Source organism: Eleutherodactylus coqui, chromosome 8 (assembly GCF_035609145.1).
Source record: "Eleutherodactylus coqui strain aEleCoq1 chromosome 8, aEleCoq1.hap1, whole genome shotgun sequence".
In the NCBI taxonomy this organism is placed as follows: Eukaryota; Metazoa; Chordata; class Amphibia; order Anura; family Eleutherodactylidae; genus Eleutherodactylus; species Eleutherodactylus coqui.
The window spans coordinates 156,908,338-156,926,224 of NC_089844.1; the positions used below are offsets into that span (position 1 = coordinate 156,908,338).

Consider the following 17,887-nt stretch of genomic DNA (forward strand, 5'->3'; position numbering starts at 1 on the left):
TAGATAGATAGATAGATAGATAGATAGATAGATAGATAGATAGATAGATAGATAGATAGAATAACAGAATATAATATGTTATGGGGTTTATGGTGGCATGAGGCCCGTCCTTTCTGAATCCACAGTAAATGTTCTACATTCCTGAGATAAGAACTACCTCCGCTGCAAATGAGAATTGGGAGAATATCTAGGATTTCCCTTCTTGCTGTGTTCGTGCCTCTGTGATGGGCTGGAGGAGGATTTACCACTCCAGATGTTGAGTATTTCACAGGCTGGTACTAGAAGCAGAGCATTACATAAGATAACATGGAACAGAGCAGACAGATCGGGACACTGATCATCCTGCTCGGGGCTGTGATCGGCGCCATCTCAGGTGAGTGTTGGCTCCACTGGTGACATCTCATTCAGGTACGTCTGCACCATACTCTATTCTCCATGAATGCTTTTATGCTACATGGGGACCTATGGCCACCTGACCTCTGCAACCCCAATAGCTCTCCTAATGACCTTATATTTGAGGCCTAGTGTCACACCAAGAAATATTAGGATATTTGGCATCACTTGTATCACATCATCTATCTTGAAGATACTTCTTTCCTGGAAGTCTTAAAGGGGTTTTCCAGTTGAAAAACGATTCATGGCATATCTGTAGGTTAGGCCATCATTATTAGATTGATGGGAGCCACCTGCGACCCCAGCAGTTCTCTTGCCCGTTATACTAATGCACTGAGATGATTTCTGCAAGAAGCAGACAGCTCTGTTTCCACTACAGTAGTGAGGCTTGGCATTACAGGCAGAGGTACCATTGAAGTGAATGGGAACTTGCGTGTAATACATAGTCAGGCCACTGCAGTGGGATCGGTGCTATCTGCTTCCTGTAGAAAACAGCTCAGTGCATGAGTACCCTGGGCAAGAGAACAGTTGATCAGCAGCGGTTACATGTGGCGGACTTCTGCCAATCTACTATTGATGCCTAAGGATATGCTTTCAATAGTTTAAAACTGGACAACCTGTTTAACATCTGAAGGTACAAAATGTGGCCAGTGATTGCAAAGAAAGGAGCAAGGAGTATAGACAGCAGTAGAAAGACAAGTGGGCATATTTACTTAGACTAGCCTATGAGACACCAGTCTAAGTAAGGCTTGCACCGGTGTTAATCTAACAGATGTATTAACCCCATAGTGACGGCCCAATAGTAATTTTAGCTATCTCCCTCCATACAGCACGGGCATCAGCTGTTTATTACAGCTGACACTCGTGGGCAATAGCTGCAATCAGCCACGCGGCCCTGACAGCAGCATTTAAATCTCCCAAGCATTACGTAAGGCCCTCCCGCGGTGAAATCGGGGGAGCCGCGCAGGTGTCATGGCAACCGAGGGCCTTCTAAAAGGCCCCAGGGCTGCCTTAGGAGACTGCCCATCAAGCCATCCCCGTGGGGTGGCTTGATAGACTGCCTGTCAAAAAGCAGTATCACGTAATGCTATAGCATTACGTCATACTGCAGGAGCGATCAAAGCATCGCTGGTTGTGGTCTCCCCTGGGAAGTGAAAGAAAGTGTAAAAAAAAACACAATAAAGTTTTACTAATTATTTAAAAAAAACAAAATAAAGTAATAAAAGTTAAAAAAATAACTTTTTGCTATATTTGCAATAAAAGAATCTTAATAATAAAGCAAAAATATGTTTTTGGTATTGCTGCTTCCGTAAAAGTCTGATCTAGCAAAGTAATGCATTATTTACCCCGCATGCTGAACGTCGTCTGAAAAAAAATAAAGAACGGCAGAAATGCGCTTTTTTGGTCACCCTGTCTCCAAGAAAAAAATGTAATAAAAAGCAATCAAAAAGTCGTTTGTATCCAAAAATGGTACCAATGGAAACGTCAGGACATACCGCACTAAATGAGCCTCGCACAACTATATCGAGGGAAAAATAAAAAAAAGTTATTGTGCGCAGAAAATAGAGACAGAAAATAATTTTAAAAAAATTAAATATCTTAAAAAAAAATACAAGTAGTACAGCAAAAAAAAAAAAAAAACTATATAAGTTTAGTATCATAGTAATCGTACTGACTAGAGATGAGCGAACGTACTCGTTCGAGTATTAGCGTGTTCGAGATGCTCGTTACTTGTGACGAGTACCACGCGATGTTCGAGTTACTTTCACTTTCATCTCTGAGACGTTAGCGCGCTTTTCTGGCCAATAGAAAGACAGGGAAGGCATTACAACTTCCCCCTGCGACGTTCAAGCCCTATACCACCCCCGTGCAGTGAGTGGCTGGCGAGATCAGGTGTCACCCAAGTATATAAATCGGCCCCTCCGCGGCTCGCCACAGATGCATTCTGACAGAGATCAGGGAAAGTGCTGCTGGTGCCGGAGCTGCTATAGGGAGAGCGTTAGGAGTTATTTTAGGCTTCAAGAACCCCAACGGTCCTTCTTAGGGCCACATCTAACCATGTGCAGTAGTGTGGAGGCTGCTTTTTGCAGTGTTGCACTTTTTTTTTTTTTTGTATATCGGCCGTGCAGAGCATTGCGTCCTGCAGTAATTTTACATTGTCCAGGGCCAGTAGTGGTGAGGCAGGGACAGAAGACATATTTCGTGTATATAGGCAGTGGGCCTTTCCAAAAAAATCTATTTGGGCTGCCTGTGACCGTCCTCAGTGTACTGGGTCTCTGCTGGGGGTAGTTGTCCTAATTCATACGCAGCCAGCTAAGTGTTACAGCAGGCTTGCACAAAATTCTTTCCTGGCTCTGCTGTGCGTTCCGTAAGCGAAGTCAGCCTCCAACCACAGGCCAATAAGCGGCACATTTAATTACAGCGTTCTGTTTCTGCACTACTGGTAATACACCATGCTGAGGGGTAGGGGTAGGCCTAGAGGACGTGGACGCGGCCGAGGACGCGGAGGCCCAAGTCAGGGTGTGGGCACAGGCCAAACTCCTGATCCAGGTGTATCGCAGCCGACTGCTGCGGGATTAGGAGAGAGGCACGTTTCTGGCGTCCCCACATTCATCTCACAATTAATGGGTCCACACGGTAGACCTTTATTAGAAAATGAGCAGTGTGAGCAGGTCCTGTCGTGGATGGCAGAAAGTGCATCCAGCAATCTATCGACCACCCAGAGTTCTGCGCCGTCCACTGCTGCAACTCTGAATCCTCTGGCTGCTGCTCCTCCTTCCTCCCAGCCTCCTCACTCCATTACAATGACACATTCTGAGGAGCAGGCAGACTCCCAGGAACTGTTCCCGGGCCCCTGCCCAGAATGGCCAGCAATGGTTCCTCTCCCACCGGAGGAGTTTGTCGTGACCGATGCCCAACCATTGCAAAGTTCCCGAGGCCCGGGGGATGAGGCTGGGGACTTCCGGCAACTGTCTCAAGAGCTTTCAGTGGGTGAGGAGGACGATGACGATGAGACACAGTTGTCTATCACTCAGGTAGTAGTAATTGGAGTAAGTCCGAGGGAGGAGCGCACAGAGGATTCGGAGGAAGAGCAGCAGGACGATGAGGTGACTGACCCCACCTGGTTTGCTACGCCTACTGAGGACAGGTCTTCAGAGGGGGAGGCAAGTGCAGCAGCAGGGCAGGTTGGAAGAGGCAGTGCGGTGGCCAGGGGTAGAGGCAGGGCCAGACCGAATAATCCAACAACTGTTTCCCAAAGCGCCCCCTCGCGCCATGCCACCCTGCAGAGGCCGAGGTGCTCAAAAGGTGTGGCAGTTTTTCACTGAGAGTGCAGACGACCGACGAACAGTGGTGTGCAACCTTTGTCGCGCCAAGATCAGCCGGGGAGCCACCACCACCAGCTTCACCACCACCAGCATGCGCAGACATATGATGGCCAAGCACCCCACAAGGTGGGACGAAGGCCTTTCACCGCCTCCGGTTTGCACGGCTGCCTCTCCCCCTGTGCCCCAAACTGCCACTGAGATCCAACCCCCCTCTCAGGACGCAGGCACCACCGTCTCCTGGCCTGCACCCACACCCTCACCTCCGCTGTGCTCGGCCCCATCCACCAATGTTTCTCAGCGCACTGTCCAGCCGTCGCTAGCGCAAGTGTTGGAGCGCAAGTACGCCGCCACGCACCCGCACGCTCAAGCGTTAAACGTGCACATAGCCAAATTTATCAGCCTGGAGATGCTGCCGTATAGGGTTGTGGAAACGGAGGCTTTCAAAGGTATGATAGCGGCGGCGGCCCCGCGCTACTCAGTTACCAGTCGCCACTACTTTTCCCGATGTGCCGTCCCAGCCCTGCACGACCATGTCTCCCGCAACATTGTACGCGCCCTCAGCAACACGGTTACTGCCAAGGTCCACTTAACAACGGACACGTGGACAAGCACAGGCAGGCAGGGCCACTATATCTCCCTGATGGCACATTGGGTGAATTTAGTGGAGGCTGGGACAGAGTCAGAGCCTGGGACCGCTCACGTCCTACCCATCCCCAAAATTGCGGGCCCCAGCTCGGTGGTGGTATCTGCGGCGGTGTATGCTTCCTCCACTAAACCACCCTCCTCCTCCTATGCAACCTCTGTCTCGCAATTAAGATGTGTCAGCAGCAGCGCGTCGCCAGCAGTCGGTGTCGCGCGGCGTGGCAGCACAGCGGTGGGCAAGCGTCAGCAGGCCGTGCTGAAACTACTCAGCTTAGGAGAGAAGAGGCACATGGCCCACGAACTGCTGCAGGGTCTGACAGAGCAGACCGACCGCTGGCTTGCGCTGCTGAGCCTCCAACCGGGCATGGTCGTGTGTGACAACGGCCGTAACCTGGTGGCGGCTCTGCAGCTCGGCAGCCTCACGCACGTGCCATGCCTGGCCCACGTCTTTAATTTGGTGGTTCAGCGCTTTCTGAAAAGCTACCCACGCTTGTCAGACCTGCTCGGAAAGGTGCGCCAGCTCTGCGTACATTTCCGCAAGTCCCACACGGACGCTGCCACCCTGCAACATCGGTTTCATCTGCCAGTGCACCGACTGCTGTGCGACGTGCCCACACAGTAGAACTCTACGCTCCACATGTTGGCCAGGCTCTATGAGCAGCGTAGAGCTATAGTGGAATACGAACTCCAACATGGGCGGTGCAGTGGGAGTCAGCCACCTCAATTCTTTACAGAAGAGTGGGCCTGGTGGCAGACATCTGCCAGGTCCATGGAAACTTTGAGGAGTCTACCCAGATGGTGAGCGGCGATGCTGCAATCATTAGCGTCACCATTCCTCTGCTATGCCTCTTGAGAAGTTCCCTGCAAAGCATAAAGGCAGACGCTTTGCGCTCGGAAACAGAGGCGGGGGAAGACAGTATGTCGCTGGATAGTCAGAGCACCCTCCTGTCTATATCTCAGCGCGTTGAGGAGGCGGAGGAGCATGAGGAGGATGAGGATGAGGGGGAAGAGACAGCTTGGCCCAATGCTGAGGGTACCCATGCTGCTTGCCTGTCATCCTTTCAGCGTGTATGGCCTGAGGAGGAGGAGGATCCTGAAAGTGATCTTCCTAGTGCGGACAGCCATGTGTTGCATACAGGTACCCTGGCACACATGGCTGACTTCATGTTAGGATGCCTTTCTCGTGACCCTCGCGTTACACGCATTCTGGCCACTACGGATTACTGGGTGTACACAATGCTCGACCCACGGTATAAGGAGAACCTTTCCACTCTCATACCCGAAGAGGAAAGGGGTTCGAGAGTGATGCTATACCACAGGACCCTGGCGGACAAGCTGATGGTAAAATTCCCATCCGACAGCGCTAGTGGCCGAAGGCGCAGTTCCGAGGGCCAGGTAGCAGGGGAGGTGCAGAGATCAGGCAGCATGTACAGCACAGACAGGGGAACACTCTCTAAGGCCTTTGACAGCTTTCTGGCTCCCCAGCAAGACTGTGTCACGGCTCCCCATTCAAGGCTGAGTCGGCGGGAGCACTGTAAAAGGATGGTGAGGGAGTACGTAGCCGATCGCACGACCGTCCTCGGTGACGCCTCTGCCCCCTACAACTACTGGGTGTCGAAGCTGGACACGTGGCCTGAACTCGCGCTGTATGCCCTGGAGGTGCTTGCTTGTCCTGCGGCTAGCGTCTTGTCAGAGAGTGTGTTTAGTGCGGCTGGGGGAATCATCACGGATAAGCGTACCCGCCTGTCAACCGACAGTGCCGACAGGCTTACACTCATCAAGATGAACAAAGCCTGGATTTCCCCAGACTTCTCTTCTCCACCAGCGGACAGCAGCGATACCTAAACAATACGTAGGCTGCACCCGCGAATGGAAGCATTGTTCTCTATCACCATCAAAAACGTGGGCCTTTTAGCTTCATCAATCTGTGTATAATATTCCTCCTCCTCCTCCTGCTCCTCCTCCTGAAACTTCACGTAATCACGCCGAACGGGCAATTTTTCTTAGGCCCACAAGGCTCAGTCATATAATTTTTGTAAACAATTTTTATACGTTTCAATGCTCATTAAAGCGTTGAAACTTTCACCTGAACCAATTTTTATTTTAACTCAGCTGCCTCCAGGCCTAGTTACAAATTAAGCCACATTAACCAAAGCGATTAATGGGTTTCACCTGCCCTCTTGGTTGGGCATGGGCAATTTTTCTGATGTACATTAGTACTGTTGGTACACCAATTTTTTGGGGCCCTCGCCTACAGTGTAATCCAATTAATTTTTTGCCCACCTGCATTAAAGCTGACGTTACATCAGCTGTGCTGGGCCCTGCAATGGGATACATTTATGTACCGCCGGTGAGTTCCAGGGAGCCACCCATGCTGTGGGTCCACAGGGAGTTGTAACTGCATGTGTCTACTTCTAAAGAACCCCAGTCTGACTCGGGCATGCAGTGTGGGCCGAAGCCCACCTGCATTTAACATGACATTACCTCAGCTGTGATGGGTAATGCAATGGGATATATTTATGTACCGACAGTGGCTTCCTGGCACCCACCCATGCTGTGGGTCCACAGGGAGTTGTAAATGCATGTGTCCACTTCTAAAGAACCCCAGTCTGACTGGGGCATGCAGTGTGGGCCGAAGCCCACCTGCATTTAATCGGACGTTACCTCAGCTGTGATGGGCACTGCAATGGGATACATTTATGTACAGCCGGTGGGTTCCAGGGAGCCACCCATGCTGTGGGTGCACACAGAATTCCCATTGCGTAGTTGTACCTGCCTGTGACTATTTATAAAAAAACGCGGTCTGACTGGGGCATGCAGACCAGACACCTTGACAGAATGAGTAGTGTGTGGCACATAGGTTCCCCGTTGCTATGCCCACGTGTGCAGCTCCTGATGGCGGTGGCACAGGATTATATTTCTCATTGCTTCTGTACAGCATTGTGGGCTATCACCCCGCTCCTTTTAAAGAGGGTCACTGCCTAGCGGTGCCAACCCTCTGCAGTGTGTGCCTGCGGTTCCTCCTCATGGCAGACGCACTTATAAATAGACATGAGGGTGGCGTGGCATGAGGGCAGCTGAAGGCTGCGCAGGGACACTTTGGTGTGCGCTGTGGACACTGGGTCGTGCGGGGGGGTTGGGCAGCATGTAACCCAGGAGAAGTGGCAGCGAAGTGTCATGCAGGCAGTGATTGTGCTTTGTTGGAGGTAGTGTGGTGCTTAGCTAAGGTATGCATTGCTAATGAGGGCTTTTCAGAAGTAAAAGTTGTTGGGAGGGGGCCCACTCTTGCCGCTATTGTGGCTTAATAGTGGGACCTGGGAACTTGAGATGCAGCCCAACATGTAGCCCCTCGCCTGCCCTATCCGTTGCTGTGTCGTTCCCATCACTTTCTTGAATTGCCCAGATTTTCACAAATGAAAACCTTAGCGAGCATCGGCAATATACAAAAATGCTCAGGTCGCCCATTGACTTCAATGGGGTTCGTTACTCGAAACGAACCCTCGAGCATCACGATAATTTCGTCCCGAGTAACGAGCACCCGAGCATTTTGGTGCTCGCTCATCTCTAGTACTGACCCATAGAATAAAGTTATCATGTCATTTTTGTTGCAGTTTGTGCCCCGTAGAAACAGGACGCACCTGCTAGAATTTTTTTAAAGTTTTTCAGTACATTATAAGGTACATTAAATAGCACCATTCAAAAATACAACTTGTCCCGCAAAAACCAAGCCCTCATACAGCGACGTCAATGAATAAATAAAGGAGTTACGATTTTTTAAAGGGGGGGGGGAGGAAAAAACGAAAAAGGGAAAAAAGGAAAAAATCTCCGTCACTAAGTTAAAATACGCATGTGGGTACATTTATCACATCTGACGGTACCTCCATGAACCAGACTGAAATCTATGCCAGCTTTCAGTTGGTATAGGTTCCAGCTATAATTTATAACAGTTTCTAGTATAAATTATTATAAATGTGATGGCCCAACAAAACTTTGCCCACTTAAAAAAAAAAAGTTCTGAAGGCCAGCATGAATTCTCAAAAACTCACAATTTTGGCACTTGTACCAAAATTACAACTTTTTAATACTCCATTTCCGGAGCAACCCACCTAATAAATATGCCTTAATTTTGCAAGTAAAGCCAGTTAGCCCACCTCTGCTTGTCTTCTTGCCTTCTTGCTTACTTGTACCAGAAACCACAGGAGCCTTTGGTACTGTTCAGATGTTTCCATCGCTCCACTCTACCAAGTCCTGTACTTTGACTGTCTCTCTCCTCATAGATGGGATAGAAGACGTGAGACTCGTGGGGGGATCTGGACCCTGTGAAGGGAGAGTGGAAGTGAAGATTGGGGGCGAGTGGGGTACTGTGTGTGAAGACGACTGGGATGAGGAGAACACCGAAGTGGTTTGTAGACACATAGGCTGCCCCCAAGGATCAGGGCGTGATACCCGGACGTCCTCATTTGGTGCTGGCACTGGGACTGTCTGGTTGACCGATGTGATCTGCAGAGGACAAGAGGAAACTCTGAATCAATGCAAATATTCCTCTGAATCGGGAGACATTTGTGACCACAAGAAGGACATCGGCGTCATTTGTGGAGGTGAGTTATTTATCTAAAATAGCCCATTCAAAAAACTCCCAGAACTTAGGAACGTCCAGTATGCTGTCCTATTGAATTCAATGTATACAGTACTCTCCTGAGCTCCCCCTACTGGTGACTGTAAGAAGTTAAAATTATATCATACAACGCTGTGCATGCTGGAGATTTGGATGTCTGTATAAAAAAAATTATCTTTGCCCACTATAAAGATATATTAAGAAACTAATCAGCACAGAATTAATTTATTTAGGATATTACCTTTAACCCTTTCCAATCCACTGTCTGACCTCTCAAGACATTATGATTTAAAGCTGTACAGCTACGATGTTGAAAGACATCTGTCGGGGTTCTCTTACTGTATATTGCCGGCCTCTCTGCTGTCGGAGCCTATCCAACGTGTCACCTAATGTAGTACTGGCTTTAGCCAGCAGATAGCGCTGTTGTATAATGGCAGAAAATGAGTAAGCCCCCTAGGAAAACCAGGATACAAAATGGATTGGAAAGGGTTAAGGATTTATATTTACTGGGGTTTTTTTTCATAAAAGGGAAAAGGTTGTTTTAATACATCTCCCACCAGTGCCGGATTCAGTGGGACAGTCCAAGATTTGGGGGCTGTTCGGGAAGCCAGAAAATATGTCCCAGTGGAGCGGCTGGAAATGGAGTAAAGTTAAAAAACATCCTATACTTACCGCTTTCCTAACGCCCACTTCTCCAGTCCCCTGCTCACTTCCGGTTAGCATGATCACATGCTGTCTAGCATGTGATTGTTGCAGCCAAATACTGGCCTCAGCCTTACTAAGGCTGAGGTGGGGGATTGGCCTCCATGATCACGTGATTGTGCTACCTGGAAGTGAGCAGGGGACAGAAGCGGCACTGGCCAAAGCAGTGGGGAAGCAAAAGAGGTGAGCGCAGTTTTTTTGTTTTTTTTAACTGTACTGCATAACAGGGGGCTTTGCAGGGGTATTATTGAAAAGTGGGGATTTGCGGGGGTATTATTACTATGAGTTGACACAAAGGTTTTATTTTAGTGTAAAAGAGGTATGACTGAACAGTAAAAAAAATGCCGCAGCATACTCTATATCCCTCAAAAATTCTTCCCCTTCCCATTGTTTAAAAGTTAGGAGGCAAATAGTACAGCTGTAGTTTATATCCTAGGTCTATAGTGAGTGTATCCAACTTCTCTTCTATCAACAGGTGAAAAGGAGGAGATAAGACTCGCTGGTGGGAGCAATGAGTGTGAGGGACGAGTGGAGGTGAAGCACCGAGGACAATGGGGCACCGTGTGCGGTCTGGACTGGTACAGAAGAAACGCCCTTGTAGTCTGTAGACAGCTAGGCTGCAACGTTACCAACGAGCTCGAAGTCAAAGCGGCTTCATTTGGAGCCGGAAAGGGGAAAGTCTGGCTCAGTAATGTCAAATGTGTGGGGAACGAGAATGACCTGTGGGACTGCAGGCATCGAATGTGGGGAAGTGGCTCATGTAAGCATCGAGACGACGCTGGAGTTATCTGCTCAGGTACAAAAAGGTACTTATGCTATACTATATGTAACTATATATTATATCCACTAATGCGTTTCATACATATTTTCCACAGGTGGACCTCAGGAGCTGAGACTTGTGGGAGGAACCAATTCATGTGAGGGGAGGTTGGAGGTGCGTCATCAGGGGGAGTGGGGCACAATATGTGGTGACTATTGGAATCACAAGGACGCAGTGGTTGCTTGCCAGCAGTTGGGCTGCAGTGCCTCAAACATCCAAATGAAGGCAACATCATTTGGGCCTGGAGAAGGAAAGATTTGGTTCAGTAATGTTGCCTGCACTGGAGAAGAGTTGAACCTGTGGCAATGTCGGCACCAAATGTGGGGAAACCCTTTCTGTGACCACGAACAAGACGTTGGGGTCATTTGTGCAGGTAATAGGCCATTATTACTACACTGAGCAAAACTGTGTTATCCTTAGTGCAGGGTGTGGGGTGGAGCATGACACCAAAGAGAGGATCATGCTCCGCCCCCTAGGACCTACAGAAAGTATAGTATAGTATCAGCTTTGCCTGGAGTCTTCCTTTAATATAAAAACATACAGTTTCAAAGTAAAGGGATTGTCCTTAAGTTTAAGACAATAGCCATCGCCCCTACAGTCTGTAGAAACCCACCCTAGAATGGGAGAATATATCGCTAGACTATGGAGAAGTGGTTGGAGCCACAGATGGATACTAACACCACTGTTGGGCTGCATGGTAAGCCTGGCAGAAAGAACAGTGAGGGATATTTCTAAAAGCTTTTATGTCACTTTGTGGCATATAAAAGTTGCAAAGTTTTGCGCTAACGGGTATTTTGCAAAATTTGCAACATTTTATCTTTCTGTGCTGGCCCAACACTTTTTCAAAAAGTGAGCAGTCCTTTTTCGGGAGGGGGCATAGCCATCCTAGACCAAAAGTTTTATACATAATTTACACCAGAAACTGGCATAAATTGTACCAGAAACACATGGCAGGTCTGATCTGGCGTACATTTCGGATAAGGCGCATGTAGCTGCTGGGATGCACTGTATACATGAAGAGGCACCCGCCTTTTGATATATTCAGCGCACTGTGCGCCAGGGAAAAATTATACTAAGTCTGGTGTTGCAAATGCCGAGCTTTGCAAATTTTCCCCAGTGTGATGTTAGGCTCCACCCTCAATCCATAGCCACACCTCCTTCACCCTCCAGGGTGAAGATGCAGCCTCTTGTTCTCAGACGGATTTCTACAGGCTACAGCCATTGTCTTGGATTCCTGGACAAGCCCTTTAATGCATAACATTTCTAAAGAATTATTCAGCCCTTCCTACTTCTATATTTGGGTAAAACAGATGCCAAGTCATATGGCTTCCATTACTGGGGGTCAGCAACCAACTTTCCTAGAGTTCTGAAAGACAATTCAACCTTATAATGCAGTGCTGTAGGAATGTATTAGTGCCTAATAAGGGATATTTGATCATATTGGATGGTGCCCAATTTTCCCTTTTTTAAAGGGAAATGCACTTTAAATACGTTGAGTTTTGGGTTGAGTCTTGTTACATATGACATTCACATGCAGATCGGGCCTCGTCCATATTTCACTTGCCCCGGTATTGTGCAACTCTTGAAATGCGTGGAGCAATAAAGCCAAGAACTGCGTCTTGTCTGAGATGATTTTAGTCAAAGTTCTAGACAGTTCTCTTCTGTAACACATCAGATAGTCTGTGTCAGATCATCCAATTACATAAGAATCTTGGAAACTCTCGAAAGTAGGAAATTCAACAAGAATCTTCTAAAGATGGTTGCAGTACAGTCCAACAACAGAAGGTGGATGAAGGGCAAGATGGCATTCGCTGTTTATATCCCCTATTAGGGCACTTGAGCATCATAGAGCCCCCTCTGTGTCCAATAACAGGGAGCAGCTCCGTAAGAGCAGCTTCTGTCCTGGCCGGCCATTCATGTGAATGACCATCCTGCGGAGGTCACTGCTGGAGAAGTGTAAGGCTGGGTGCAGCTTTTCCCAGAAAAATAAGCTGTCTGCCGGGGAATGCCAAGAGCAGGACTCCGGGTGGTAAGCTGCATTCTTAATCCTTTCCCATCCCAAGTTATAAATGTACACCTTGTGTGGAAAAGGGTTCCCCCGAATGGGTGTACACTTATGTCCTATAAATGGATTGGGCAGAGAAACTGCGCCCATGCCATCTGAAACCAGCTATGACTGATAGCAAGCCTCCGGCTTCAAAAATCCCCACCTGCTGAATGGGCTGCCTCTGATTGGCTGAGCACTGTGACCAATCAGAGGCAGCTCTCAGCTATTGAATGACAGCTGAGAGCTGCCTCTGATTGGTCCCTGCACTCAACCAATCAGAGGCAGCACTCATCCATTCATGAATTTAGCAGCAGCCGCGGCTCCATTGAAGGCAATGCACAGACCTTCATACACGTGTTTTTGCGCGTACATATGTACGCACCTATGTATGCACAAGAACACGCTCGTGTGAAGCCACCCTTAGTATCGTTGCATCCATATTGGCCAAGTAGGAGCCAAGATGCTTTTTTTTCTTCATTTCATCTCTCAAAAAAAACTATTGAAAAGCTGAGCAAAATAGCCCCACGTACCTCAAAATGTTACCAATAAAAACTACAGCTCTTCACCCAAAAACAAGCCGTCACAAAGCTGCTTTGATGGAAAAATAAAAACAAGTTATGTGACTTTAAATGCAGAGATGCAAAAAAAAAAAAAAATTTGAAAAAAATGGTTTTTATTGTGCAAAAGTGGAAAACCCTAAAAATATATAATTTTGGCATTGTCATAATTGTACCAACCCACTGGTTGATTAATGCTGTAAAAAAATGTCCATATTGATGATTTTTCCTCCCTGCCCTCCAAAAAAAAAAAAAAAAAAATTAACAAGGCTGCTTTCCCATGGATGACACAAATCACACAATTTTCTTGCAATACGACCGCCTACAAATCGCACGTATGTGAAGCCCATGCTTTCCACTGGATTCTTTCACATTAGCAATGTTTTGTAGGCTGCTACATTGCGAGAATACAAACTCACAGCATGCTCTATACAGCCGCAATTTGCGCTGTTTTGTAGCCCATATTTCCCTATGGAGCCTTCCTTTATGTTACATCACATGAAAACACATTTTTTGTGCAGTGCAACTTTTACAGAAGGAAACCCTATTGTAGAAACCCTAAAATAAGCCCTAGCTGCCGATTATCAGTCGCAAACCTTTAACCCTTTCCAATCCACTGTCTGACGTCTGAAGACATTATGATTTAAGGCTGTACAGCTCCGATGTTGGAAGACGTCCATCGGGGTTCTCTTACTGTATATTGCCAGCCTCTCTGCTGTCGGAGCCTATCCAATGTGTCACCTCATGCAGTACTGGCTTTAGCCAGCAGATAGCGTTGTTGTATAACAGCAGAAAAAGAGTAAGTCCCCTAGGAAAACCAGGATACTAATTGGATTGGAAAGGGTTAATGGCCAGATTATCAGGCCATATAAACTTACAAATGATCAGCAGACCAAAGGGAAAAATGCTTGTCCGCTAATTGTCTCATTCATGCTAGCTGGTCAACTATACCTCTCCCGTGTGAATGGGGGGACATCAGCCCACCAATGACCGCACTGTGGAGACAAACGATCGTAGTACCAACCATTCGTCCCCATTCTAACGATTCTCAAGCAGGGTAAGAAATATAAAGCTGCGCTAGTTATATCGGGCCAAGAATTAGTGCGTGTGACATGCCATTTAGTTGATGCAGTATGTCACTAATTAGAGTAGCAGTTTGTGCTCCAGAGCTGCTCTTCCAATTGTAAAGGAAGTTGCAGCCATTCTGCAAATCAAGAAGAGTCTTCCTTGGTCACCTACCTGCACATACCCACACTACCCTCCTCTATTCCTCCCATCAGATCTCTGTCACTCTGGCTGCTTGGAATAGTCCACAGGTTGAAGTTACTACTAAAACAAGTTAATGGCTTACAAAATAGGTCTAGAATCATGAAGGATGATAGTGAGCCATGTGTGAAGATTGCACCGTCCACTGATCAGCAGAATGAAGGGGCCGTGGTACTTGAAGCATAGGTGGGGACAGGGCAACTGCAGCCATCTGAGTGAGGCTCAATGATATATCTAGAAGCCCACGGTCTTAGGACTTCTCTTGCTTTTTTTCTTTGACCATGCAGTGATCTCATGTATGTTCACAGGTGAAGAGGAGGAGGTGAAGCTTGTTGATGGAAAGAATGAGTGCGAGGGAAGGCTGATGGTCTATCATCGAGGACAATGGGGTACAGTATGTGGCTATTACTGGGGTGCCACAGAGGCCACCGTCGTTTGTAGACAACTAGGATGTGGTGGTTCCCATGAAGATGGTCAAGCCAAGGCTGTCGGCTTTGGACCCGGATCTGGAAAGATTTGGCTGAGTAATGTAAGATGTTTAGGTGAAGAGTCAGCCATATGGGAATGTAATCCCCCAATGTGGGGAATCAAACGTTGTGGGCATAAGAATGACGTTGGGGTTATCTGTCCGGATGAAAGGACAGGTAAGACCGTGCTCATTGTTTTTTGAACTCTTACACGAGTGGTAGACTAAAGGGGTAAATTCTTTTCGAGTAATGTATCTTTGCTGGCTCTCCTCTTCCTAGGTGACTTCAGATTAACAAACAGCAGTCAGAGATGTTCTGGAAGAGTAGAGATGATGGTTGCTGGTAAGTGGGGTGCCCTATGCCACTCCCACTGGGACCTCCAAGCTGCCAATGTTCTTTGTAGACAGTTACAGTGTGGCACCGCAGTGTCAGTCTCGCAAGGGACTGATTTTGGAGATAACAACCTTATCTGGACCGATGAGTTTCATTGTGAAGGCACTGAGTCCAACATCAGGGAATGTGCAAACACAGGGCTGGGGAACGGTATGTGTCCAGACCAAGCCACTGCAAGCGTAACCTGTTCAGGTAGGTTCAATCGAGGTACCACAATCATTATTAACCATTGTTTTGCTGATCGAACTATTTCTGACGACCAGTACCTCATCAATATACCCAACAGGTACCATGGAATCAATACGTCTGGTAGGTGGTACAAGCCACTGTGATGGAAGACTGGAAGTCCTGCAAAATGAAACATGGGGCAGAGTCACAGACCATCAATGGGACATCAAAGACGCACAAGTTGTATGTAGGCAGCTACATTGTGGAGAAGCCATTGAGCCATTCACTCTAAAAGGGCCAGTACATGGAATTATACAGTGGGACAATGTCATATGTCAAGGAAGTGAGAATGACATAAAAGAGTGTTTGAAGACTGAATCCAAATCTTCAGATGCTACTACTGACCTTGGAAAGGATGTAGGAGTCATCTGCTCAGGTTGGATATGTCCCTTTATGTATGCACTATAATAACAGTGATGGAGTCCTATAGCCTTTTATATTTGTAGGGTATATAGACACTTATTACACTTTCTCTAACATTGCAGAGAGTCAAAGTGTTCATCTAACGGACGGCCCTGGACGCTGTGCTGGAATGGTGCAGGTTTATCACCGAGGGGAATGGGCGATGGTCAGCGGTGACTCGTGGACATTGGCTGATGCTCATGTAGTCTGCAAGGAGCTGAAGTGCGGCCATGCCATTAATGCCACAACTGCGGTGATCAATGGAGCTGCGAACGTATGGCTGAAGGGTTTAAAATGTGGAGGACATGAAAGCAAATTACGGGAATGCCCCTCCAGCTCATGGGGAGAGGAGGATGCTGGAGAAAAGGAAGCTGCAAGGCTTTTCTGTTCCGGTAAGATAAGACATCTTGGCCAGCGGTCGTAACCAGACCGTAACAGTCAATGCTTGAAGCCTAAGCTGAGCTACTACAACCCAAATACATAGTAGGTCTACAAATGATAACACTGGGGGCTTTTTTTGTGATCCTTTTTGGGAAATTCTGGATCTGGGGGCTTTATGCAAAAACTGTATTCAATTATCTTCTAACTTGGGTATGTACAGGGGTGCAGGGAATCTTGGGATAGACTTGTCGCCTCAGCGGTGGGACTAGTGGTCAGCTATGGCTACTCCATCATAAACCCTGATAACGTGTAGACCATCATCATAGACCATCCCCTGAGGATCAAGATTGCCAAACTATTGGGTAGATTCCTTTTAATCTACAAGGAGTTGTCCTGGTACAGGATTTCTATATGAGGAGGTGCAAGAGTAAGTGATTTTAATGTTAGAACTTGTATTATGCTTCAGAGCTGCACTCGTAATTCTGCTATTGTTATTGCAAACAGTCAGCAAGCTTGTAAATAGACATTCTCCAAATTCAAATAATGCAAAGGGAAACTATGTACAGGGAACGCTCGGCAAATTCTGCTTAGAAGCTTACAAAATTGTTAGTAATCACAGGTGGATATACTGTACACAAAAAAATCTTTGTCATTTTGATTGTTTTTTCGGCAGAGTTTACAGACCTCCGTCTGGTGGGAGGAGCTAACAAATGCGAAGGACAGCTAGAAATTTACTATAATGGAACGTGGGGATCAGTTTGTAATAATGTGATGACGATGCAGACTGTCTCTCTAATATGCAAGCAGCTGGGGTGTGGATCTTCGGGATTATACCAGGAAGGGGCTTCTACCTCTGATGTTGATGCTGCCCCCTCCTGGCTGGACTTTATAAAGTGTAGATATCGTGACCGATCTGTCAGCGAGTGCCCTTCATCTCCATGGGGGAGGAAGATGTGCGATGCAAAGGCTTCCATCAGGTGTGAGCATGAGGAATCTGCTTCCTAAAAGGCTACAATCATAAGGAGAAAGCATTGGTGGAGTATATGACCATGAGCCGTATATTATAGAATTCAATCAAAGGTAATTCTGATCGCAGCCACAGAGTCATATGACAGATTGTAGCAAATTTATCACTACAATACTTATGTAATAAAACACCAATATTATATCTTCCAGCAGCTGTACATACATAATTAGGAGATGCCTAGGTATATACCAGCATGATCCATAACAATATATAAACAGATGTATAACTTATACTAGCTGTACATATATAAAAGTACTAACGACCACTTGTCCGTGAGTGTGTGTTACATGCTCTGTTCCTGGTCACATGACTGTGATGTCATCACAGGCCCTAAAGCATAAAACATGCAGAGCCTGACATCAGTCGTGTGCGCACAGAACCTGTGATGATGTCACCGTCGTGTGATCAGTTACCTGTGGTGGAGCCGTCCAGGGTCACATGACCTGGAAGCGATCAGTGTGTGCAGGACTTTGCTATGTCATTTCTGATCCCTGTTATATGGGATGAAGAATGGATGTAGCCGAGCTTTGTGTGTGTGACACGCGCACATAGCAGAGCCCTGTGTGTGTGACGTGCGTGGAGCAGAGCTGTCTGTGTGACATGCGCGTAGCAGAACTGTGT

At 47.3% G+C, this 17,887-nt stretch overlaps 1 protein-coding gene across 1 annotated transcript; it reads left to right on the plus strand.

The window, feature by feature from the left end:
- Positions 1-234: 234 nt before the first annotated feature.
- LOC136577036 (scavenger receptor cysteine-rich type 1 protein M130-like) lies at positions 235-17,414 on the plus strand. Its single transcript, XM_066576734.1, has 9 exons — positions 235-373; positions 8,639-8,959; positions 10,154-10,474; positions 10,554-10,871; positions 14,677-15,012; positions 15,115-15,420; positions 15,515-15,832; positions 15,942-16,250; positions 16,913-17,414. Exons 1-9 carry the CDS (start codon positions 307-309, stop codon positions 17,242-17,244), a joined length of 2,628 nt encoding a protein of 875 aa, XP_066432831.1. The 5' UTR covers positions 235-306; the 3' UTR covers positions 17,245-17,414.
- Positions 17,415-17,887: the final 473 nt, after the last annotated feature.